General features: G+C 41.8%; 1 protein-coding gene across 1 annotated transcript in view; it reads right to left on the bottom strand.

Annotated features, from left to right (window-relative positions):
* Window positions 1-18,445, bottom strand: part of MARK1 (microtubule affinity regulating kinase 1) — a 2,314,196-nt gene that overhangs the window by 1,007,204 nt on the left and 1,288,547 nt on the right. Inside the window, exon 7 of the mRNA XM_044061667.1 lies at window positions 9,053-9,109. Within this exon, the coding sequence (XP_043917602.1) occupies window positions 9,053-9,109 (57 nt within the window). The remainder of the gene's footprint in view (window positions 1-9,052; window positions 9,110-18,445) is intronic.

Below are 18,445 nucleotides of genomic sequence, written 5' to 3'. Positions count from 1 at the left end.
TGACACGACAAGCTGTTTAACCTGTCTGCAGTTAGCATTGCTCGAGAAATGTGGGTATCTAACTTGGCCCCTATGAACTCCAGGACCTGCACGGGGCAAAGAGAGGATTTCTGGAGGTTTACCGAGATGCCTAAGCTCTGGGCAAGGGTCAGAGCATAATCTCGTGCCAGGCAGAGCTGATGCCTGTTGGTGGCGGTAAGGAGCCAGTCATCTAGGTACAGGAAGACCTGAATGCCCTGAAGTCTCAGGTGGGCTGCAACCACTGCCATGACCTTGGTGAACACCCTAAGGGCTGAGGTGAGGCCGAACGGGAGAACCCTGAACTGGTAATGACTGGCTCCCAGCCGGAAGCGGAGAAACCTTCTGGATCATCTGTCCATCAAGATGTGGTAGTACGCATCCTTGAGGTCTATCGAGCACATCCAGTCGTTCTGCCGCAGAAGGGGGAGAATAGATTGGAGGGTGACCATCCAGAACTTTTCTTTGGAAATGAACAGGTTCAAAGCGGAGAGATCTAGAATGGGTCTGTGGTCCCCCATATTTTTTGGCACTAAAAAGAACCTGGAGTAATAACCCGATCCGGACTGGTCTGGGGGGATGGGCTGGATGGCTCTTTTTTCTAGCAACTTCAGGATTTCTGAAGCTGCTGCCTCCCTTCGATCGGGTGGAACATCGGGGAGGTGTCTGGTCGAGGGAGGATGGTTTAGGAAGGGGATGGAATAACCTCTGGATATGATGCGGAGCACGCATCGATCTGTCGTAATGGACTCCCAGTTTGACAGGTGCTCCGACAACCGCCCCCCGACTGCCTCCAGAGAGGGACAGCCGGGTAAGTCCTCAGGGCTGCTGCGCGGGTCTATCCGGGAAAGGTTCCCTGGACCCGAAACTTACGCGGTCCCCCTCTGCCTCTGGGCCGGCGTCGTCCTTGTCCTCCTCTGCCTCTAGAGGACGAGGGGTCCGTAGCCGGATGGGATTGCTGGGACTTACAGAACCACAGTTTCTTTTATCCCCTCTGATTCCAAGCAAAGGATCGTTGGGGATTAGAGAAGCGGACCCCGATGGCAGACAGCGTCTTCCCATCCTTCTCGCTTTGGACCAGCGTCTCGCGAACCGTCTTGCTGAAGAGCGAAGATCTGTCAAAGGGTGCATTCGCGAAGGACGCCTTGAAGGGATCCGTGAAATCGCAAAGATGGAGCCAGGAGTGATGTCGCAAGACGACCCCGGCTCCGCTGGCCCTAGCGGCTCCTTCCATGGCATAGGAGAGTAGACGCACGGACGTGTCAGAGATGGACTTCAGAGTGGCCATACGAGTCGAGAAAACTTTTTTGTCCTCGACCGACATGGACTCCGGGGGGGGGGGGTTGCAGCGTATTCCTTAAATAAGTCTCGTTGCAGCCTAATGGTATGTGCCATGCAGTTAAGTGCCCTTACGGAAAAGGTCGCTGAACTAAACATCCGCTTCCCAATGCGGTCCAGTGCTCGAGATTCCTTATCTGGCGGGTGAACCGAACAGCTCTCCTGTGCGAGTTCTCTCTTGGTAGCAGCTGCCACCAGCATGGCAGCCACTGTTGTTCCCTTGGCCCAAGACAATCTATCCACTGGGGGGCTAAGGATCTTGTCGGGTCGCTTTGGGATAGGCTCCACGGTGTCGGGCTCCTTCCACGCCCTGGTAGTAATGAGGTCTACCAGGGGGTCAGCCGGGGGGGGGGGGCACCCAGGAGGTAGAAGGGCCTGCCTCAAACGCATCCAGGAACACAGATTCATCTGCGGAAGGTTTTTGGGCAGACCACTCCCCTCTAATACGCAACATTTCCATGATGTCTCCGAAGGAGACATCCTCGGGGGGGGGGGGGGTGACCTTGGGGAACCTTCCCCTTCATCTAAATCCGTGTCAGTTGTGACGGACCCGGGGGAGTCCAGGTGCCTCCTCTTGCACCGACGTTTTCGAGGGACCTCCTCGGTGGGATTGTCCGAAGAGGGCTCGTCAACGGGGTCCTGTTCCTCTAAGGGAACCAACTGGAGGGCTTGGGCAGGCTGTCCCGATGGTCGGATGATGGAGGATAGACCCACATGCAGCGGGGGTACGGGAGGATCTGACGCCCGGACCGGGGACCTGGAGGTCCTCGACAGTACCCTCTCCACAACCTCAAAAGCCGAAGGAGAGCTACTCTCAATAGGCTCCGAGAGCAGTCTCCTCGGCTCCGAGGTAGGGATCGGGGTCGGAGCCGATGCAGCCGGAGCCGAGAGAGGTGTGCTCCGAACCCAACGGAGCCGAAGACACACCAGCTCCCCCGGATCCGATGCTCAGCCCTCGGCCCCGAGAGCTCGGATCCGACAGACTCGAAGACACAGTCGGCGTCGAAGCGATCGGAGCTATAGGCGCCGATGAATCCCCAGTTCCGAAAGGACCCAGATCCGATAACTCCGAGACCCGAAAACAGGTCGGAGAAGGAGTAATCTGAGCAAATATGGGGGCCGCACTCCCCCCCCAGAGGGGGGGGAGGCAAGAGCACCCCCATCTGCATTTGGGTCTGGATGAATCGGCGCATCATCTGATCCATATCTGCTTCAGTGAGGCTTCTTGCTGATCTTGAAGTCGTCGAGACGAGACGGGCCGGGAGGGACGCCTCGATGACCTCGAGGGAGACCGATCCTCCTCCTCCAGCTCCGGAGAAAAACAAGGTGAACGGAGCCGAGAGGGGGAGGATCCGTAGCCCCTCGAGGGAGACTTAGTCAGCTTAGATGGCGGGGCTGAGGGTTGAGTCTCAGCCCGCCTTTTGTGGGACTTATGTCCCTTGTCTTTATGCCTTTTTTCCACCGTAGTGGAGGTACCTAAATCCCCTGAACTCAAACCCAAAGTGGGAGGTTGAGTCCCAGGTTGAGTTGGGGGCCCAGAAGGCACGAGGGCTGTGGAGAGAGCCTGTGCCTGAGAGGGGGAGGAAGAAGAAGCTGATTCCTGAGGCAACAAGCCCGCCAGGATCAGCTTGTTCTTCCTATCCCTAATAGCTCAGGGATTAAAGGACGCACAGATTGTGCAGGCCGATGACAAATGCGCCGCCCCCAAGCATAAAATGCACTGAGTGTGGCCATCAGCCGGCGAAAGCTTATGGCCACACTCAGTACATTTTGAGAACACCGCCTTAGGCCCTTCAGCCATAACACCACTCACACCAAAAAACACACCCAAACACTAAGAGGGGGGAGGGTGAAAGGCGGGAACTAACAGAAATAAAACTAGTTAGAAAGGGGGGAACAAAGGTACCTAACTATACTTTCGCTAACTAACCCAAGAAAACTAAACACTCACACAAGAAAGGATTTTTTTTTTTTTTTTTTTTTTAACAAAGAAAAAGGTTCAATCTCACCAAAAGCCAAGGAGCTCTTCAAAAGTAGCTGCTTCAGCCGCGGCAAAAAACGATCTGAGGTAATGTAGCACATAGAAGGGGATTATGGGTAGGGGGAGGAGCTAGGAGCTCGGATCTTGTAGCTTGGAAACCTGCCGGCTCGGATCCGAGATCGGATCCGATACCCACAGGTTGCAGAGCAAATGAAGTAACTACTTCAGATCATCTGTTATAGCATTTTTTTTTATTTACTCTCCATACTGGCAGTGCCACCAGAAGAATTTCTGAGAAAGATACCATGTATGCAATAGCGTTCTGTAAGCTCCCAAGACACTATTTTGCTTTAAGGCACACCACACTCTAAATGAGTTAGATTCAAATGTTTCAAAATGTCGAGAAGAATCTTTACAGTTCCTTGGCAATGTACAAACTAGATGCTTATCTTTAACAGTGTTTGGACTGGGGATTTTCCTAATACTCACATTTTGCTCTCTAGGATTTTATCTGGGAGGGGAAGACAGCAAGAGTCAAGTGGGATAAACTGATTATTCCAAATTGAACAAGGCGGATTGGGATTATCCGATCTGAAATGGTACTTCAGAGCTACACAGTAAAGGCTCCTATACACAGCACAAGCAGAAACCTATAATTCAAAATGGAAAGGCATGATAATAACAGTGGAAGCTCAAGAAACAAGGAGAGACTGGAATGTTGGATGCAGATCTTTTAGAATAACAACCATACAGAATATTACATTCATAAAGCAGCAGAAAGTATTCTAAAAACTAAGCCAAGAAGGGAATGGAAAAAGGAGATTCTGCCAAAAGAGATGACTGCAATGAGGGATAGAGACAACAGGCAAGAGGGGGCTGGACTTTACTGGAGAAAACTGGCAAAGGAATCAATGTATTGTGAGCAAATAACTAGAGAAGAAATGGTAATACAATGGGAAGACAACAAGAATTTACTTGGACTGCATGTTAGAGACTGGCTTCCCTATCCAGGATTGATATTGGAGTATAGGCAAATAGAAAGAACCAGGGGGATCCTAGACGAAAGACCAGCTACTTCACAGGCAGGGACTAAAGGTGGAGGTGTCGCTGTTTACATAAAAAATAAATATACTTCAAGGCTGGTCAAACAGGACAATGCACTTGAGCTGCTCCATGTTCAAGCCACCATAGGTAAAATCCAATATCACTTTCTTGCAAGCTATAGGTCCCCCTCTATGACCCAGGAAACCCATACTATGTATTTAAACTTATTAGAAATGTTAATCATCCATTCCAATACCATATTCATGGATGACTTTAATTACCTCACTATTAACTGGGAATCCTCTACGACATCAAATGTACATGCACATAGATTCCTGGATTTTGTAAACACAAACTCCCACGACCAGATAGTCAATACACCAAATGGATGCAACCATACTGGAACTGGTCTTCACTAATATGGGAGAGTGCCACACACTCAACTGTAATGCTTTCCCTGGTAAGGTCAGACCACAAAATGGTCCCCTTTGAAGTAAAAATAAAACCTGGACCTCCAGCTCAACCGGGAATATTCAGGAACTATTCTAAGGCTAACCACCTGCTATTAAATGAGAACCTGGCAAAATTTCAAGCCCCTATAAACCCTGAGAACACTTTTGCCTATGCTGAACTGTTCACAGAAACCCTGTACAACCATGTTAATAGCTACATAGAGGCAGCTGTACCCACAAGGGAGACATACAGAAGTAACAAAAAACAAGCCACCCTGGTGGAATCACAAAATCAATTGTATTTATAACAGGAGGAAGAAAATCATGGCAAAAATTAGGAGGTGCAGCACCCAGAAGGATAAACGCACTCTTATCAAACTAAGCAAACAACTCAGGACAAATAACGTCTACCAAAGCCAAATTTGAGGCAAGTTTGGCCTCCCAGGCCAAGGACAACCACAGTGCATTCTTTAGCTATGTCCACAACATCAAAGGCAATACACAACTGTGTGCAGAGCTCATTGTAAATGAAGTCAGCTATACTGAGCCAGAAGATATAGAAAATGCCCTGGCTGACAAATTTAGCTCCAACTTTACTCCTCTCCCTCCCTCAACCTTCCCTCAGGTAATATCACCAAATATAACTCCCCCTCTACGATCACTTGGAAGAGGTCCTTAATGCTGTCTCTAAGACCAAGAACACTGCATCAATGGGCCCAGACAATATTCCAGGATGCCGTCTAAATAGCATGAAACATGACCTATCAGGGCCTCTGGAATTACTATTTAAGTGTAGCCTCCAAACAGGCTTCATATGCCTCATGAATGTAGAAAGGCAACAGTCATCCCTCTGCACAAAGGTGGGACATCTACAGACCCTGGAAACTACAGACCCACAAGTCTCACTAGTCTTGTATGTAAAGCCATGGAAAGAATCATCATGGAGATGATCAACAGAGATACAGTAAACCTCCAGACACTGGACCCAACCCAGTTTGGTTTTGTCAAGGGCAGATCATGCCTACTCAAACTGGTGGGTTTCTTTGAGAAAGTCACCAAAGCAATCGATGAGGGCAAAATTGTTCACAATGCCTACCTTGACCTGGCCAAGGCATTTGACACAATATCCCACCCGGGCATTGTTGACAAACTCAAGAGGTTAGGTACAAACCCGTATGTCACCCGGTGGATAGCCAACTAGCTCAGACAGGAACCAGCAAGTTAGAATCGGGGAGTCCACCTCTACAAAGAGGCCAGTCACAAGTGGAGTCCCTCAGGATCTATCCTTGGACCGCTCCATTTTCACATTTACTTCTCAGAAGTCAAAGCCAATGTCACTGGTCTCTGGCTGATTAAATTTGCAGATGATTGCAAATTAGGAGCTGCCATTGAATTTCACACTGACATAAATGTTCTCTAGGAGGGGATGACACAGACAAACAACTGGTGCCATGGACTAAAACTAAATGCCAAGAAATGCATAATAGTATCCTTTGGGAAGTCATCCATCCCTGGTAACTATCATATTGACAACACATCCCTTAGAGATGACCCAGTCAGGGACTTGGGGACACACACAGATAGCAATCTAGGCTTTGATCATCACGTGTTTACAGTGGTAAGGAAATCATTCTATGTTGCGCAACTTATAAACAAAGGTATGGTATCTAAGTCTAAGGAAGTCATTGTTCCACTGTATTCACCATTTATCAGACCTATAATTGAGTACACAATGTCTCCTTTAATATGTACCTAACCAGGCATCTCCAACAACTGGAATGTCCACAGAGGTTCCTCACTAAAAAAATACAGGGCGTAAGTAATATGTCCTATACAGACCACCGCAAGGCCCTATCCCTGTATTCTGTCTCCTACAGACTTTTGAGGGGAAATCTATGCCTGGCATACAGGGCATTGTCAGACCCCACTCTAATGGACCTCCTGCATATCAACAAAACAAACAGTATCAGAATTACCCATTCTAAAGACTTAAACCTTGCCTGTGATATAAATAGGACTTGCTGGAGAGATAGGTATGTATCCCAGAGACTACCCTGTCTATGGGAACAGGCTCCGCATTCATGTGAAGCAGAGTTCCTCCCTAACCCAATTCAAATGCAGCTTGGAGAATTGGATGGGAAACCAGAAATTCATCCCTGGTTTGGCAACTATGTCTCTAATGAAAACAGGTAACCTGAAAATGGTTCATCTCCCATGCCCATGCTTACACTTATCAAGGGTATCAAAATTTGTCAGAGATTTGGGATCCATGGTTAGGATTAAAAAGGCCCTTGTGATCATTAGCCTAGTAAACACATATAAACGTATAATATAGAACACAAGCTGCCATTAAAAAAGGAATAATTAGTACAGCATATAAAATACTGCATGATAACTATAAGAATCAATCAGAAGAGGTTAGAAAAGATTGGGAAGACAGACTGGATAAGCAATTCACAAAGAAAAAATGGGGATATATGTATGTCTCTCAAATATGCAATAAAATATAGAAGATTTAGGATTTGCTTGAAAATATTTCTGTACCCAAAGCAGACTCCAAAAAAATTTTCCTCAGGAACACAGTAAATGTTGGAGGTATGATGGGGAAGAATGAGGCAACTAAGAACATATTTTCTGGAAGTGTAATGAGCTGGCAGACTTTAAAGATTCCTTGCAGACTACTCTCTTGGAGATACTGGGCAAGCAAATTGGTGTAACTACAGAATCAGAATTGCCTAGACATAGTAAGGCCTTGCTGAGTCTAATTCTGGTGGCTGCCAAAAATACAATTATTAGAAAATGGAAATCAAAGTCTAAACCAACTGTACTAGAAGTAGTGAATATAGTAAGAGAGAGATAAAAGAACTGGAACTGGGATCTTTAGAAAGGGGTAGGAGCCAATTATACAAGAAAAATGGTAATTTTGGCAACAATACACAGGGAAAGAATGAGGGTACTTACGTATTTTTGCAACCAGATTTTCACGGTCGCGAAATGCACATACCTCCACAGATCCGAGTGCAGGAAACACTTACCACTGTTATTGTAATTCCTCAGAAGTGGCTAAAAACTATACATGATTGTTAGGAACAGGAACAATTTGAGAAACCATCTCCCTTGTCTTGTGTGCATTGCTTTGCAGATGCACACCTGATTAAGAATGGCTGCTAATGTCCTGTTGATTGCGGTCTTATTATCATCCCCTGAAAATTAAGCAAAGGAGATGTACGGAAGAGCAGCTTCTCTGTTTTCAATCAGTTCCGTCTTCCCATACCTATTCTGATTAACTCAAGCATGCAGTGTTAACCAATTTGACTTCCCAGGTTGTGCTTTACGGGTTATTTGGAGAAGTATGGAAGGAGTTAGAAAACGATTCAAACTGTGAAAATCAAATCCCCATAACAATTGCAAGTAATACTGTCATGTAAGAAATGTAACATTACACTGCTTTGTCTGGTTTACATTTTTGTGATGCAGAAGGGTGATCTACAAGATTATGAGTGGGTCTCTAAGCAGACCTGTCAACAGTTTGAATCATTCTCATGACAGCAGCCGTGACAACTGAAGCGTGCATGTGTACTGCATGGCAAACAGGAAGAAGGCTTGCACAACTGTTACTCTTCCTGAAAGTAAGGCAAACTGATTTCTAATCAGTAAGGATGTCAAAATAACACCTTATGGCGTTTCCCGCAGTTGTTTTCATGCCAGCATGCCAATTTCGCAACCACGAAAATCTGGTTGCGATAATATGTAAGTACCAGAATGAGGTTTAAAGGATGGCAGGACTTGAATGAGCTATGTAACATCTGACTGACAATCAATGGGTAAATAAGTCATGCATAATGTTTGCAACTAGGACTATGTCAATTTGGTTTGTGATCTAAAATGCTTGCAGCTGGGATTATGTCACTATGATATGTTTTCATTTATAGAAATGAATGACTGCCTATGTCAAAAGTTATAATTTAAAGAATATGTTTCTTGTTTAAAAAAAAATCACATTTTGTGAAGTATTGTGCCAATGCACTACACTGTGAAATGTTCCCTCCTGTACACACACAACACTCCTTCCCTGGTGCACTGGCATTGTACACCCCTATAAGTAGTAATGCAGTATAAAGCATACAAGATCAACCATCATCAATCACATTTTATTTAATTTGAGCTGTGCATAAGTATGCTTGTAGTACCAATTTCTAAATATGGCAAAAGGCCTTACCTTAAGATCTCTATGAACAATGCATTTTTGATGACAATACTGTACCGCAGATACAATCTGAAATATAAATAAAGAAAAATGAGAAAAAAAACTAGTACAATGCACAAAGTTCCAGAACATGAGAATACGGTTTGTCAAGTGTCAAGAGAGAATGGCCAACCATGAATTGTGTCATTTCTCACAAGCTGCTATTCTTCCTTCAAGAAGTTGATGAACTGCATGCCATGTCATACTGCTTACTAACTACAACCAACACAGTCCTGTTATACAGACAAGTTTTAGTAAAGGCAGAGAAAATCTGATGGCCATGACTGGCTTTCACATCTGCACTTAAACAAGTCATGTTTCCCTTAAAATGGGCTAACTGGGGCCAACAACCAGCAAGATTATGATTTACTATATAAAATAATTTAGGGAAATAAATGTAATAAACTGAAAAAACACATTTATTGTACACATTTTTAGGGGAAAGTAATATTTACCCTTACAAGTTATTCAGCAGTGACCAGTCAACTAGTAATGTGATTACACAATACATGCAAATTTAAAAGCAGTTGGATATATCTAGAGAGCTCAGTAGCTGAGCTGTATAAGACTGACAATCTACATCAATCTGCAGTAATTTAAATGTAATCAGAGAGTGGGCAATAACTGATGTCACTTATTAATTCTTCTGCCTAATTAAATAAAACTACAATTTCCAAGAGACTTTTATTTTAAGCATCTGGATAACTGCATGTATTCGAATATAAACAGCCAGCTGCTAATAAACTTCCACATACAAAAGACTAGCGAGACATGAGCAGCAGCAAAGAAGCTGAAATGCCAGATGTAGTGCCACCTAAACCAGCATGACAACTTCACTGGTATCCATTGCCACAAACAGATTTCTCTCTTGACTGCACTAATGCACAACAGCAAAACAAGCAATAGTGATTGATGTAGAACTGCCACAGCCTCCAGTGTCAGTCTTTACTGCTACCCCTACAAAAGTGGCAGAAGATACATGTTTTATTCAGGATCCCCAAAAGTGATCATATCACATCAGTTCAAATCTCATTTGCTCATGTCCTTGCTTTCAGATCAAGAATACACTGTGCATGAGAAAGGACAAGAACCCAGATTTCACTTTTCTCCAACAGAGTGATCTTGAACTTAATGTATATACAAATGGCAGGGACTACGGCCTTTTTGGGGATTTTGACTCCCAGCAAAAACACTTGCCTGGATGTCTTTCTGAGGTCAGTAGTATACTCGAGATGTTACTTGAGTGTGTGCAACTCTTGGGCATATTTACCTCAAGCATTAGTGGTGACCCCATTTTATTCACGGTCATAAAACACTGTTTTGCAACTGAAGCAATATGCTACACTTGCATGCAAACATGAGCTAACAAAAACATCAGACACAACACAGGCCTACCTTTTCATTTGTCTGAGAAGACGATTATGCAGTTGCTCAGCTCTTAATGACAAGCCATATTTAGCTTGCACAACTTCTCAGCATCTAGTCATCATGGCTTAAAAATGCCATTTTACCTGTACATACATGCAAGTCAAAATGAGTGTTTTACTACTGAAATAAGTACTGTCAAATTCTGTGTCAAGGAATGCTCATTTCAATCAACTGTGGGAAAAAAAAATACATAAATTATATATATATATATATATATATATATATATATATATATATATATATACACACACACACACACACACACACACACACACACACACACACACACATATACATATACACATACACACACATAATGTGCCCAACTGTCTGAAACTCATGAAAGGAAGACTGTGATTACGAACACCTCGACACAAAACACAAATGATCTTTGCCTTGGTCTATATCCTCAACCACTTTATTTGCTTTTCTAAGTAAATATGTCAGACACAAGAAAAATACTACAAGACCTGCCATATGTGATAAAGTACAAGTATATTATTAAAAGAGGCAGCTCTGTGGTAGTGAGGGATAAAGCTCAAATTGTGAATCAACAGTTTGAGCAATATCCCAGCCAATGGAAGAACTGGTCAGCAGAGGATGAGAAATTAGCAGCTTATGGCTTGCCGATCCTGAAGAGCGTGTCCGGTGGTTTTCTGGCTGCCATAACTGCTCTTGTGCAAGCAGAAAAGACAAGGACCATTGCTGGCATAAGTGGGATTGGACTCCCACGTAGGTGAGGATAGCCCTTGGGACATTTGTGTGGTAGTGCTCATATATCCTGGGAAGTTAGAAAAGGTCCCACAGTGATAAGGGTACTTGTATCTCCTACCAGGGGAGGGGGTTTGGGCTATAACAAGCAAACCCATAGTCCATGCTTTCAAGGATGGAGGGCTGCAAGCGAGGAGATTAGCACCAAATAGTTCTCCAGCCTGGGGACAATAAGAGTTCATCCTGAAATACTGATGGCCCAATCTGGGAGGAGTGGCCATACCCTCAAGTCATTGGGATGAGGATGAACTTCACATCAGCCAACCAAGGAATAACTATCAGCAGGGGCACCGCCGAGCCCTACATGGCTGCCTGAATGACAACTCCTGCTAGTTGTCTCTTTCTTGGGCACACGTAGGGTCACTTGCCTCTGAGAACAAACAGGCTCAAGACCTGTAAAAGAGGTTTAAAAAAAACTGCAGAAGATGACTTTGATACTGATAGACATGGAAGGAAAAATATTTGAGAGAGGAACCATATCATTAAAACTGAAATTATATAGAGGACTAAATATATTTTTGGTTTTAACATGTATATCTTTTAAGAAAACAACAGTGCTGGGTTTGTTCACTACAACTATTTTTGTTAGGCTCAATTTTAGGACCTTTTCCATTAAACATATTCATAAATAATCTATACCAGGCTATTCCAAACACCTCCCTAGTCCAGTATCCAGATGATTCGACCATAGTCTGCCCTGCTCCTAACCCAGATACTCTATAACAAATGACTCAAACAGCATTCTCTACTGTAGAATCCTGGCTCCACAAAAAAATATCTGTCTCTAAACCCCCCAAAAAACAAACTTATGACAACTCCAAAAAGAAATATAACTGTCAACAAACAAGGTTTCAATATATTCTCAAACTCTATAAAAAACAAATTAGTAGCCAATACCAAACTATTAAGAGTCATAATAGATGAAAACCTAAAATTCGACCTGCACATCCAATAAAATATTAATAAAACACACAAAAAACTAGGGCTACTATACAGGTTTCTCTCCTTATCAACTAAACAAACTCTAGCTCTCACCTACTTACTTCCAACTTTAACCTATGGTACATCATTGCTAATTAACTTGCAGTCTTCCCTGAAACTAAAACTGGAGTCCTGTTACAAGATTGCCAGATTTGTTACAAGCAGCCGCCACTCCTCCCATCATTGCATAGCCTTAAGCACACTACAATGGCTAGAATTCCCTCATTATCTATTACTCATATAGCTAACTACCTCACATAAACTTATATATAAACCATTAGACTTCCCTGCTCTTAACTCCTCACTTGCCCCCCTTACTCCCCTACTAGGCCACTACGCTCAAAACACCAACACTTATTCCAAATTCATACACCAAACCTACCTGCAAGTAAACTCTTATATCCCTGGATCATTGCCAGAATATGGAATAACCCCCCCCCCCCCCATACGTTTGAACAATGTTCCTCTAACTCCGAAACTGTCCTTCATAATCATCTCGTTTCTAATTGGATCTGTAACTGCACTAATGCACCTCCCACTACCTATGAAGCCATTACTTGAGATTCACATACTCCACCAGTTCAGAAACACTAAAATACTTGGACATAGAGTTATATAAAAGAGATGGAAAATACGAAAGTAAAGTGCACAGAAAGGAGACTTATGTAAACTCTTATTTACATTTTGATAGTGCCCACCCCCTGCACAGTAAAAAGAATATTGTCAAAGGGCAATTTGTCAGGGGGTCTAGAATGACTAGTTGGGAAGATGACTTTAAGGCAGAGTGCACAGTTTTAGAAAAAATGTTCTTGGAACGTGGTTACCCTGAAGAATTTGTTACTAATATAAGAAAAGAAGTGGAAAAATGAAGGTGGGAGAGATATAAGCCAATTTTAGGGAGAGGGACCACTAAGGAGAACGAAAATGATGGTAATAGGAATAAAATTGAGCAGCAAACATATAAAAGAAGCTTAATAGTAGAATATAATGCTTCTAATCGGAAAGTAAAGGAATTTTTAAATAAGGAATGGAACAAATTTTCCGCTTTGACTGACATGGAAGAAATTACTAAAATGGAACCAAAAATTGTTTATAAAAACTCCTATAGTTTAAAAAGATTGATGGAAAGGAATGTTAGTAGTAAAAACAAAGGGAACAAAAATAAGGCAGGAACATATAAGTGTGGCAGGTGCCACCAATGTACATACATTATGAATAGAGGAGAAGTTTACATAGAAAGTAGAAAGAGGTGGTTAGGCAGTAAGGGTTTCTTTAATTGTGACAGTAAAGGTGTCGTATATCTTGTCATCTGTCAGGCGTGTCAATCATTTTATATAGAGAAGACGGAGAGACAATTGAAAAGAAGGATATACGAACACACCTATGACATCACAAAAAAGAAAAACACTAATGCATTATTTAAGCATTCCATTTCCTGCACTGAATTTAAATATGAATTTTTTGTTCTGGATCAAGTCTTACCAGACATAAGAGGGGGCCTGCGGGAGGAAATATTAGAAAGTAGGGAGCTTTGGTGGCAGGTCAACCTCGATGCAGGAAATAAACCTGGAATGAATGATTTTATATCAATTTCTTCACTGCTTAAATTAAAGGCTAATAAAATTTGATTAAAATTTAAAATGTAATTCTCCGAAATGAACACCAGATGGGGGAAGATTACACATGAAATATAGGTTTAAGGTAATTTACAATTGTACATAAATACACAAAACACAAAAAATAAATAGATAGTTGATCATATACCTGAGTTTTAAATTAACTTATTTTTTTAATACACTAGGTAATGTTTTAAAGTAATTTATTAGTAATTTATTTATGACAATATATTTATTTAAAATGGTTATATAAATGAACTATGTGAAATGATTAAATAAAGCACAAGACACTTTCAGAAAGTAGGCATTAATATTCATGAGATGGAAAATGAGATTTGCCAGTTCAAATTGTGAGAGATGTATTTTATTGGATGACTAATTAATTAGTGGGTTCAATAATCTATTTAAAAGGCTTTTTAGTTAAAAATTGTTGTCTGATGAAGTCCTGTATGTAGGACGAAAACGCATGTGGTTTTAATCATTTTTGGTGAATAAAGGCGTTAATTCTTGGATACAATTGGCGTACCGTGTATTCCTGCTTCATTAGAGAGGAAAAGACTGTGGTCCAAGGCGTTCTTTTTTATTGGTTTTGGTGTTTTTCAGAACTGACGTTCTTTCGTTTTGTTTGCTATTACTCATATAGCTAACTACCTCACATAAACTTATATATAAACCATTAGACTTCCCTGCTCTTAACTCCTCACTTGCCCCCTTACTCCCCTACTAGGCCACTACGCTCAAAACACCAACACTTATTCCAAATTCATACACCAAACCTACCTGCAAGTAAACTCTTATATCCCTGGATCATTGCCAGAATATGGAATAACCCCCCCTCCCCCATACGTTTGAACAATGTTCCTCTAACTCCGAAACTGTCCTTCATAATCATCTCGTTTCTAATTGGATCTGTAACTGCACTAATGCACCTCCCACTACCTATGAAGCCATTACTTGCAGCTTTCTCCTTTTCAGACTCAGCACTGGTTCTATATTATTTAGCTACTCTATCTTGTATTGCACCTACACTATCTAGCCTCTCTAACCACTTTCTCTTGCTCTATATCTGCACTAGAAAATGCCTAAATTTAATTTCTTAGCACTCATCGGTTGAAAAGGCACTAATTTGATTTCCTCTTGTTATTAACCTTAACTTCTTTGAATTGCCACTGATACTCTGCATTCCTTCTGCAATCATTTCTATTTCATTTTCAGGTCAACTGCTAGCGGTACACTTTCTGTAGCATTTGACTACCGGATTCTGGTGGTTTCTGCTCATTTTAATTTGTTGCTATGAATTCTCTTGATGTTTTGCTTATTACGTTGTTATACACTGTAAACATGTATTTTTATGTAGTTATTCATTGTAAACATGTATACACATTATTTTTGTCCTGGAGCTTTTGTCCCTGGGCCTACACTGAAAATGGGCTCTTTATAGCCCAGTGGACATTCCCGGTAATCAAATGCCAATAAATAATTTATTTGCCTTTGTTGACTAGGTTATTACCAGTAAGTAAGTGGCCTATTTTCAGGGGAGAACATTTGACCAAGACACAGGAAACGCCCACTACTCTTTTGATAAGTGCCATGGGATTATCTACAAGAGCTCTCGCCAACTCAGGCGTGACGGACCTCAGTTTAACAACTCATTGAAATAACGTTAAACTCAGGAATGTAGCATCTCTCAAATGCTGCAATGCAGTATCAGCAATGGAAAAAATTTTATATCGTCACCATGGGTGGGACTAGAACCCACAGACTTCTGAATCTCCAGCAGCAAAGGCAAGCTGATCAACCAGTGAACTAGTCTATATGAAGTAACATGTGAAAGTGTGTGCAACATTAATCAACTAATAAAGACAGAGAGAGACACACACAAATACCCACTAAATGAAGCGTCAGCCTAGGATACGAAACATTCAGATACACAGTACAAACTGCATGCTGCATCCAATCCAGCCCAGTACTGAATATAACTAATTGCAGCCAGCTCTGCTAGCACAGAGACCAGATGACCCAGTTTTGACAAGCTTAGGCACCTGTTGGAATGGTATGTGGAAAGGAAAGAAGATAACACCCTAGGGGCGTGCAGCCAAGGCAAGGAGAACAAACTGGGATTAATGGAGCCATGGCATCAGTGCTGACATGTTGGCTGCTAACAACATGAGGGACATATCACTACAGAGGCTAGCACAGAGACCAGATGACCCAGTTTCGACAAGCTTAGGCACCTGTTGGAAATGGTATGTGGAAAGGAAAGAACATAACACCCTAGGGGCGTGCAGCCAAGGCAAGGAAAACAAACTGGGATTAATGGAGCCATGGGATCAGTGCTGACATGTTGGCTGCAAATAACATGAGGGACATATCACTACAGAGGCTGGGTTGAGCCCTTCACAATACCACTGTAGGCCCAGTGTGACATCAAGCACAGCACATTAGAAAGAGCAAGGCCTAAAACATTATGACAACCATAGCATTCTTGCTCTCCTCCATGGTCACTGGTGATGTATGCTTGCACTGATGGCGATGTTCTTCCCATACACAGCAAGGATACCAACATACACCGCTCAACCTCACAACGCAAGAAATCTGACAAAGTATGAAATAATGATGGGGCAAAGACTCAAAAATCGGGACAGATTTTAAATATTGCTCTTATAAACTTAAACTGCTAGAACATAATTTTTGTTTGCATATATTTTCTGAAGGATACAAAGTCTGAAACCAAATATATATCATTATTTAGTGACTTCAGCCCTCAGTGATCTGCCAGAAAACCATGCATTTTATGAGGAACAGACCAGAATATGAGGCAAAATCTGGACAACTGAGAGGTAAGAATAAAACCAGTGAAGGGGTAGTACCTGGGGTCTCATTTCAAGAGATAAGTAATAGGGGATGTCAAGACTTGAATTTATCAGCAGCTGATAAAAATAACAATGAGGTATCTGCCCCTTAGTAACACACTGTACTTCTTAATATTGAAAGTCCAGGATTCAGAGACTTGGTGGCTTAATTCTTTAGTTTCTCCGGTGAAGTCTACTAAGAAAAATTATTCCAGTACCCACCCTTCAAACAATAATTCTGATTGCTTGTGGAGGACTAAGCACATGGCTTCTTGCATTTTCTTTTAATAAATAACTAGGTCTTTGTTTGAAAATACAAATTAATTCTGTATTCATTGCAGATTTTAACAGGTGTGAATGCTGAATTGTTGCTGTTAAAGGGATCTTTTACTAAATACATACTTTAAGATGATGCTATAGTACTACATGAAACTTACAACTCATACATAAATAAGAACTACATACCCAGTACTACAGTGCTGCTCTTCTTTAGGTTACCAAAGTCCACCTTCCCCACATTTTTTTTTTTAAATCTATGCCTTCCTATATTAGATCCTGCAAACATAATCATTGCTCTGTTTTATCTTTTGCCAGACAATTTTCCCATTAAATTTCACAAGTTGTTTGAGGGAGGTTGGCATAATGGTTAACGTGTTTACCTTACAGACACAAGATGGAGGGTTTAACTTTCACACGAGGTAACTGGCTAGGCTTAAAATTGCCTCAAAAGGCAGCTAGCCTAGTAATAATCTATGAATCTATGAACCTAATGATATTTTATGTTATTCTTTTTCTCACAAATGTTCATCTGAATAAGAAAACTAAAGTCTGACTTACAAATGAATTGCAAGAGAAAAAAGAACATATGCCACTTGGCACTATTCTACTTTAAAAGCAGTCACAAGAATATATAATGTAGCAAGCTATAAAGCTGTGTTTATTATGTAGTACTTGGAAACAAATGCACATACTTTTACATCAGGACGGTGATAAACTTAATAAAACATGCTTTCACTGTTGTTAATCCTCTTTCAGCTAGTCAAGTAAGAAATTAGTCACAAATCTGAAAAGGGACTGACAAATTTTGAACTAGTAGCACCTTACATTAAATAAAACTTCATAACTGGGAAAAATGACCGGATGCAAAGCCAACTTCAGATAAAAATAAGCCATGAATGATCAACAGATGACGCAAGCTCAATACAAATGTGCCCTCCCTTTCCTTTGGTAACTCATTCATATCCACAGTGCTGTTTACTGCTGCACACCCACAATCGTGTCCTACTCATGACTAGAGTATTCAAAAGGCTAACATACAGCAGTGTTAATTCAGCGCAACTTAAATGTGCTACTGAATTTACAGTACTAAGTGCCATGACTAAGCAGTTTAAATGAAATAAAAATTATTTCAACAGAACATAAGATAAACTATTTCATGTATTCAGTTTTAAAAACGTTTCTCATACCAATTTTCAGAGTTATCAAAAAGTGAAAAATGTTTTGTTATAATGAAGAACAGATCACTGTCCCAAGTTCCCAACATATCAGAGGAAATGCTAATTGGAGCTCTAATGAAAATTAAGTCTAACACTGCGGCAGGGCCAGATGACCTAAATGGGATGTTCTTGCTCTAAGATTAAGGATCTGATGACTGCATTCCTACAAAGGCTGTTCCACTGGAAAAACTACTTTTTCTCCAAACTTGGAAGTCTGCTTTG

This window comes from Protopterus annectens, chromosome 1.part0, assembly GCF_019279795.1.
Source record: "Protopterus annectens isolate FY-2018-M chromosome 1.part0, PAN1.0, whole genome shotgun sequence".
Lineage (NCBI taxonomy): Eukaryota > Metazoa > Chordata > Ceratodontiformes > Protopteridae > Protopterus > Protopterus annectens.
Note: the sequence above shows the minus strand (reverse complement) of the source record. Positions and strands in the feature narration are given on the sequence as shown.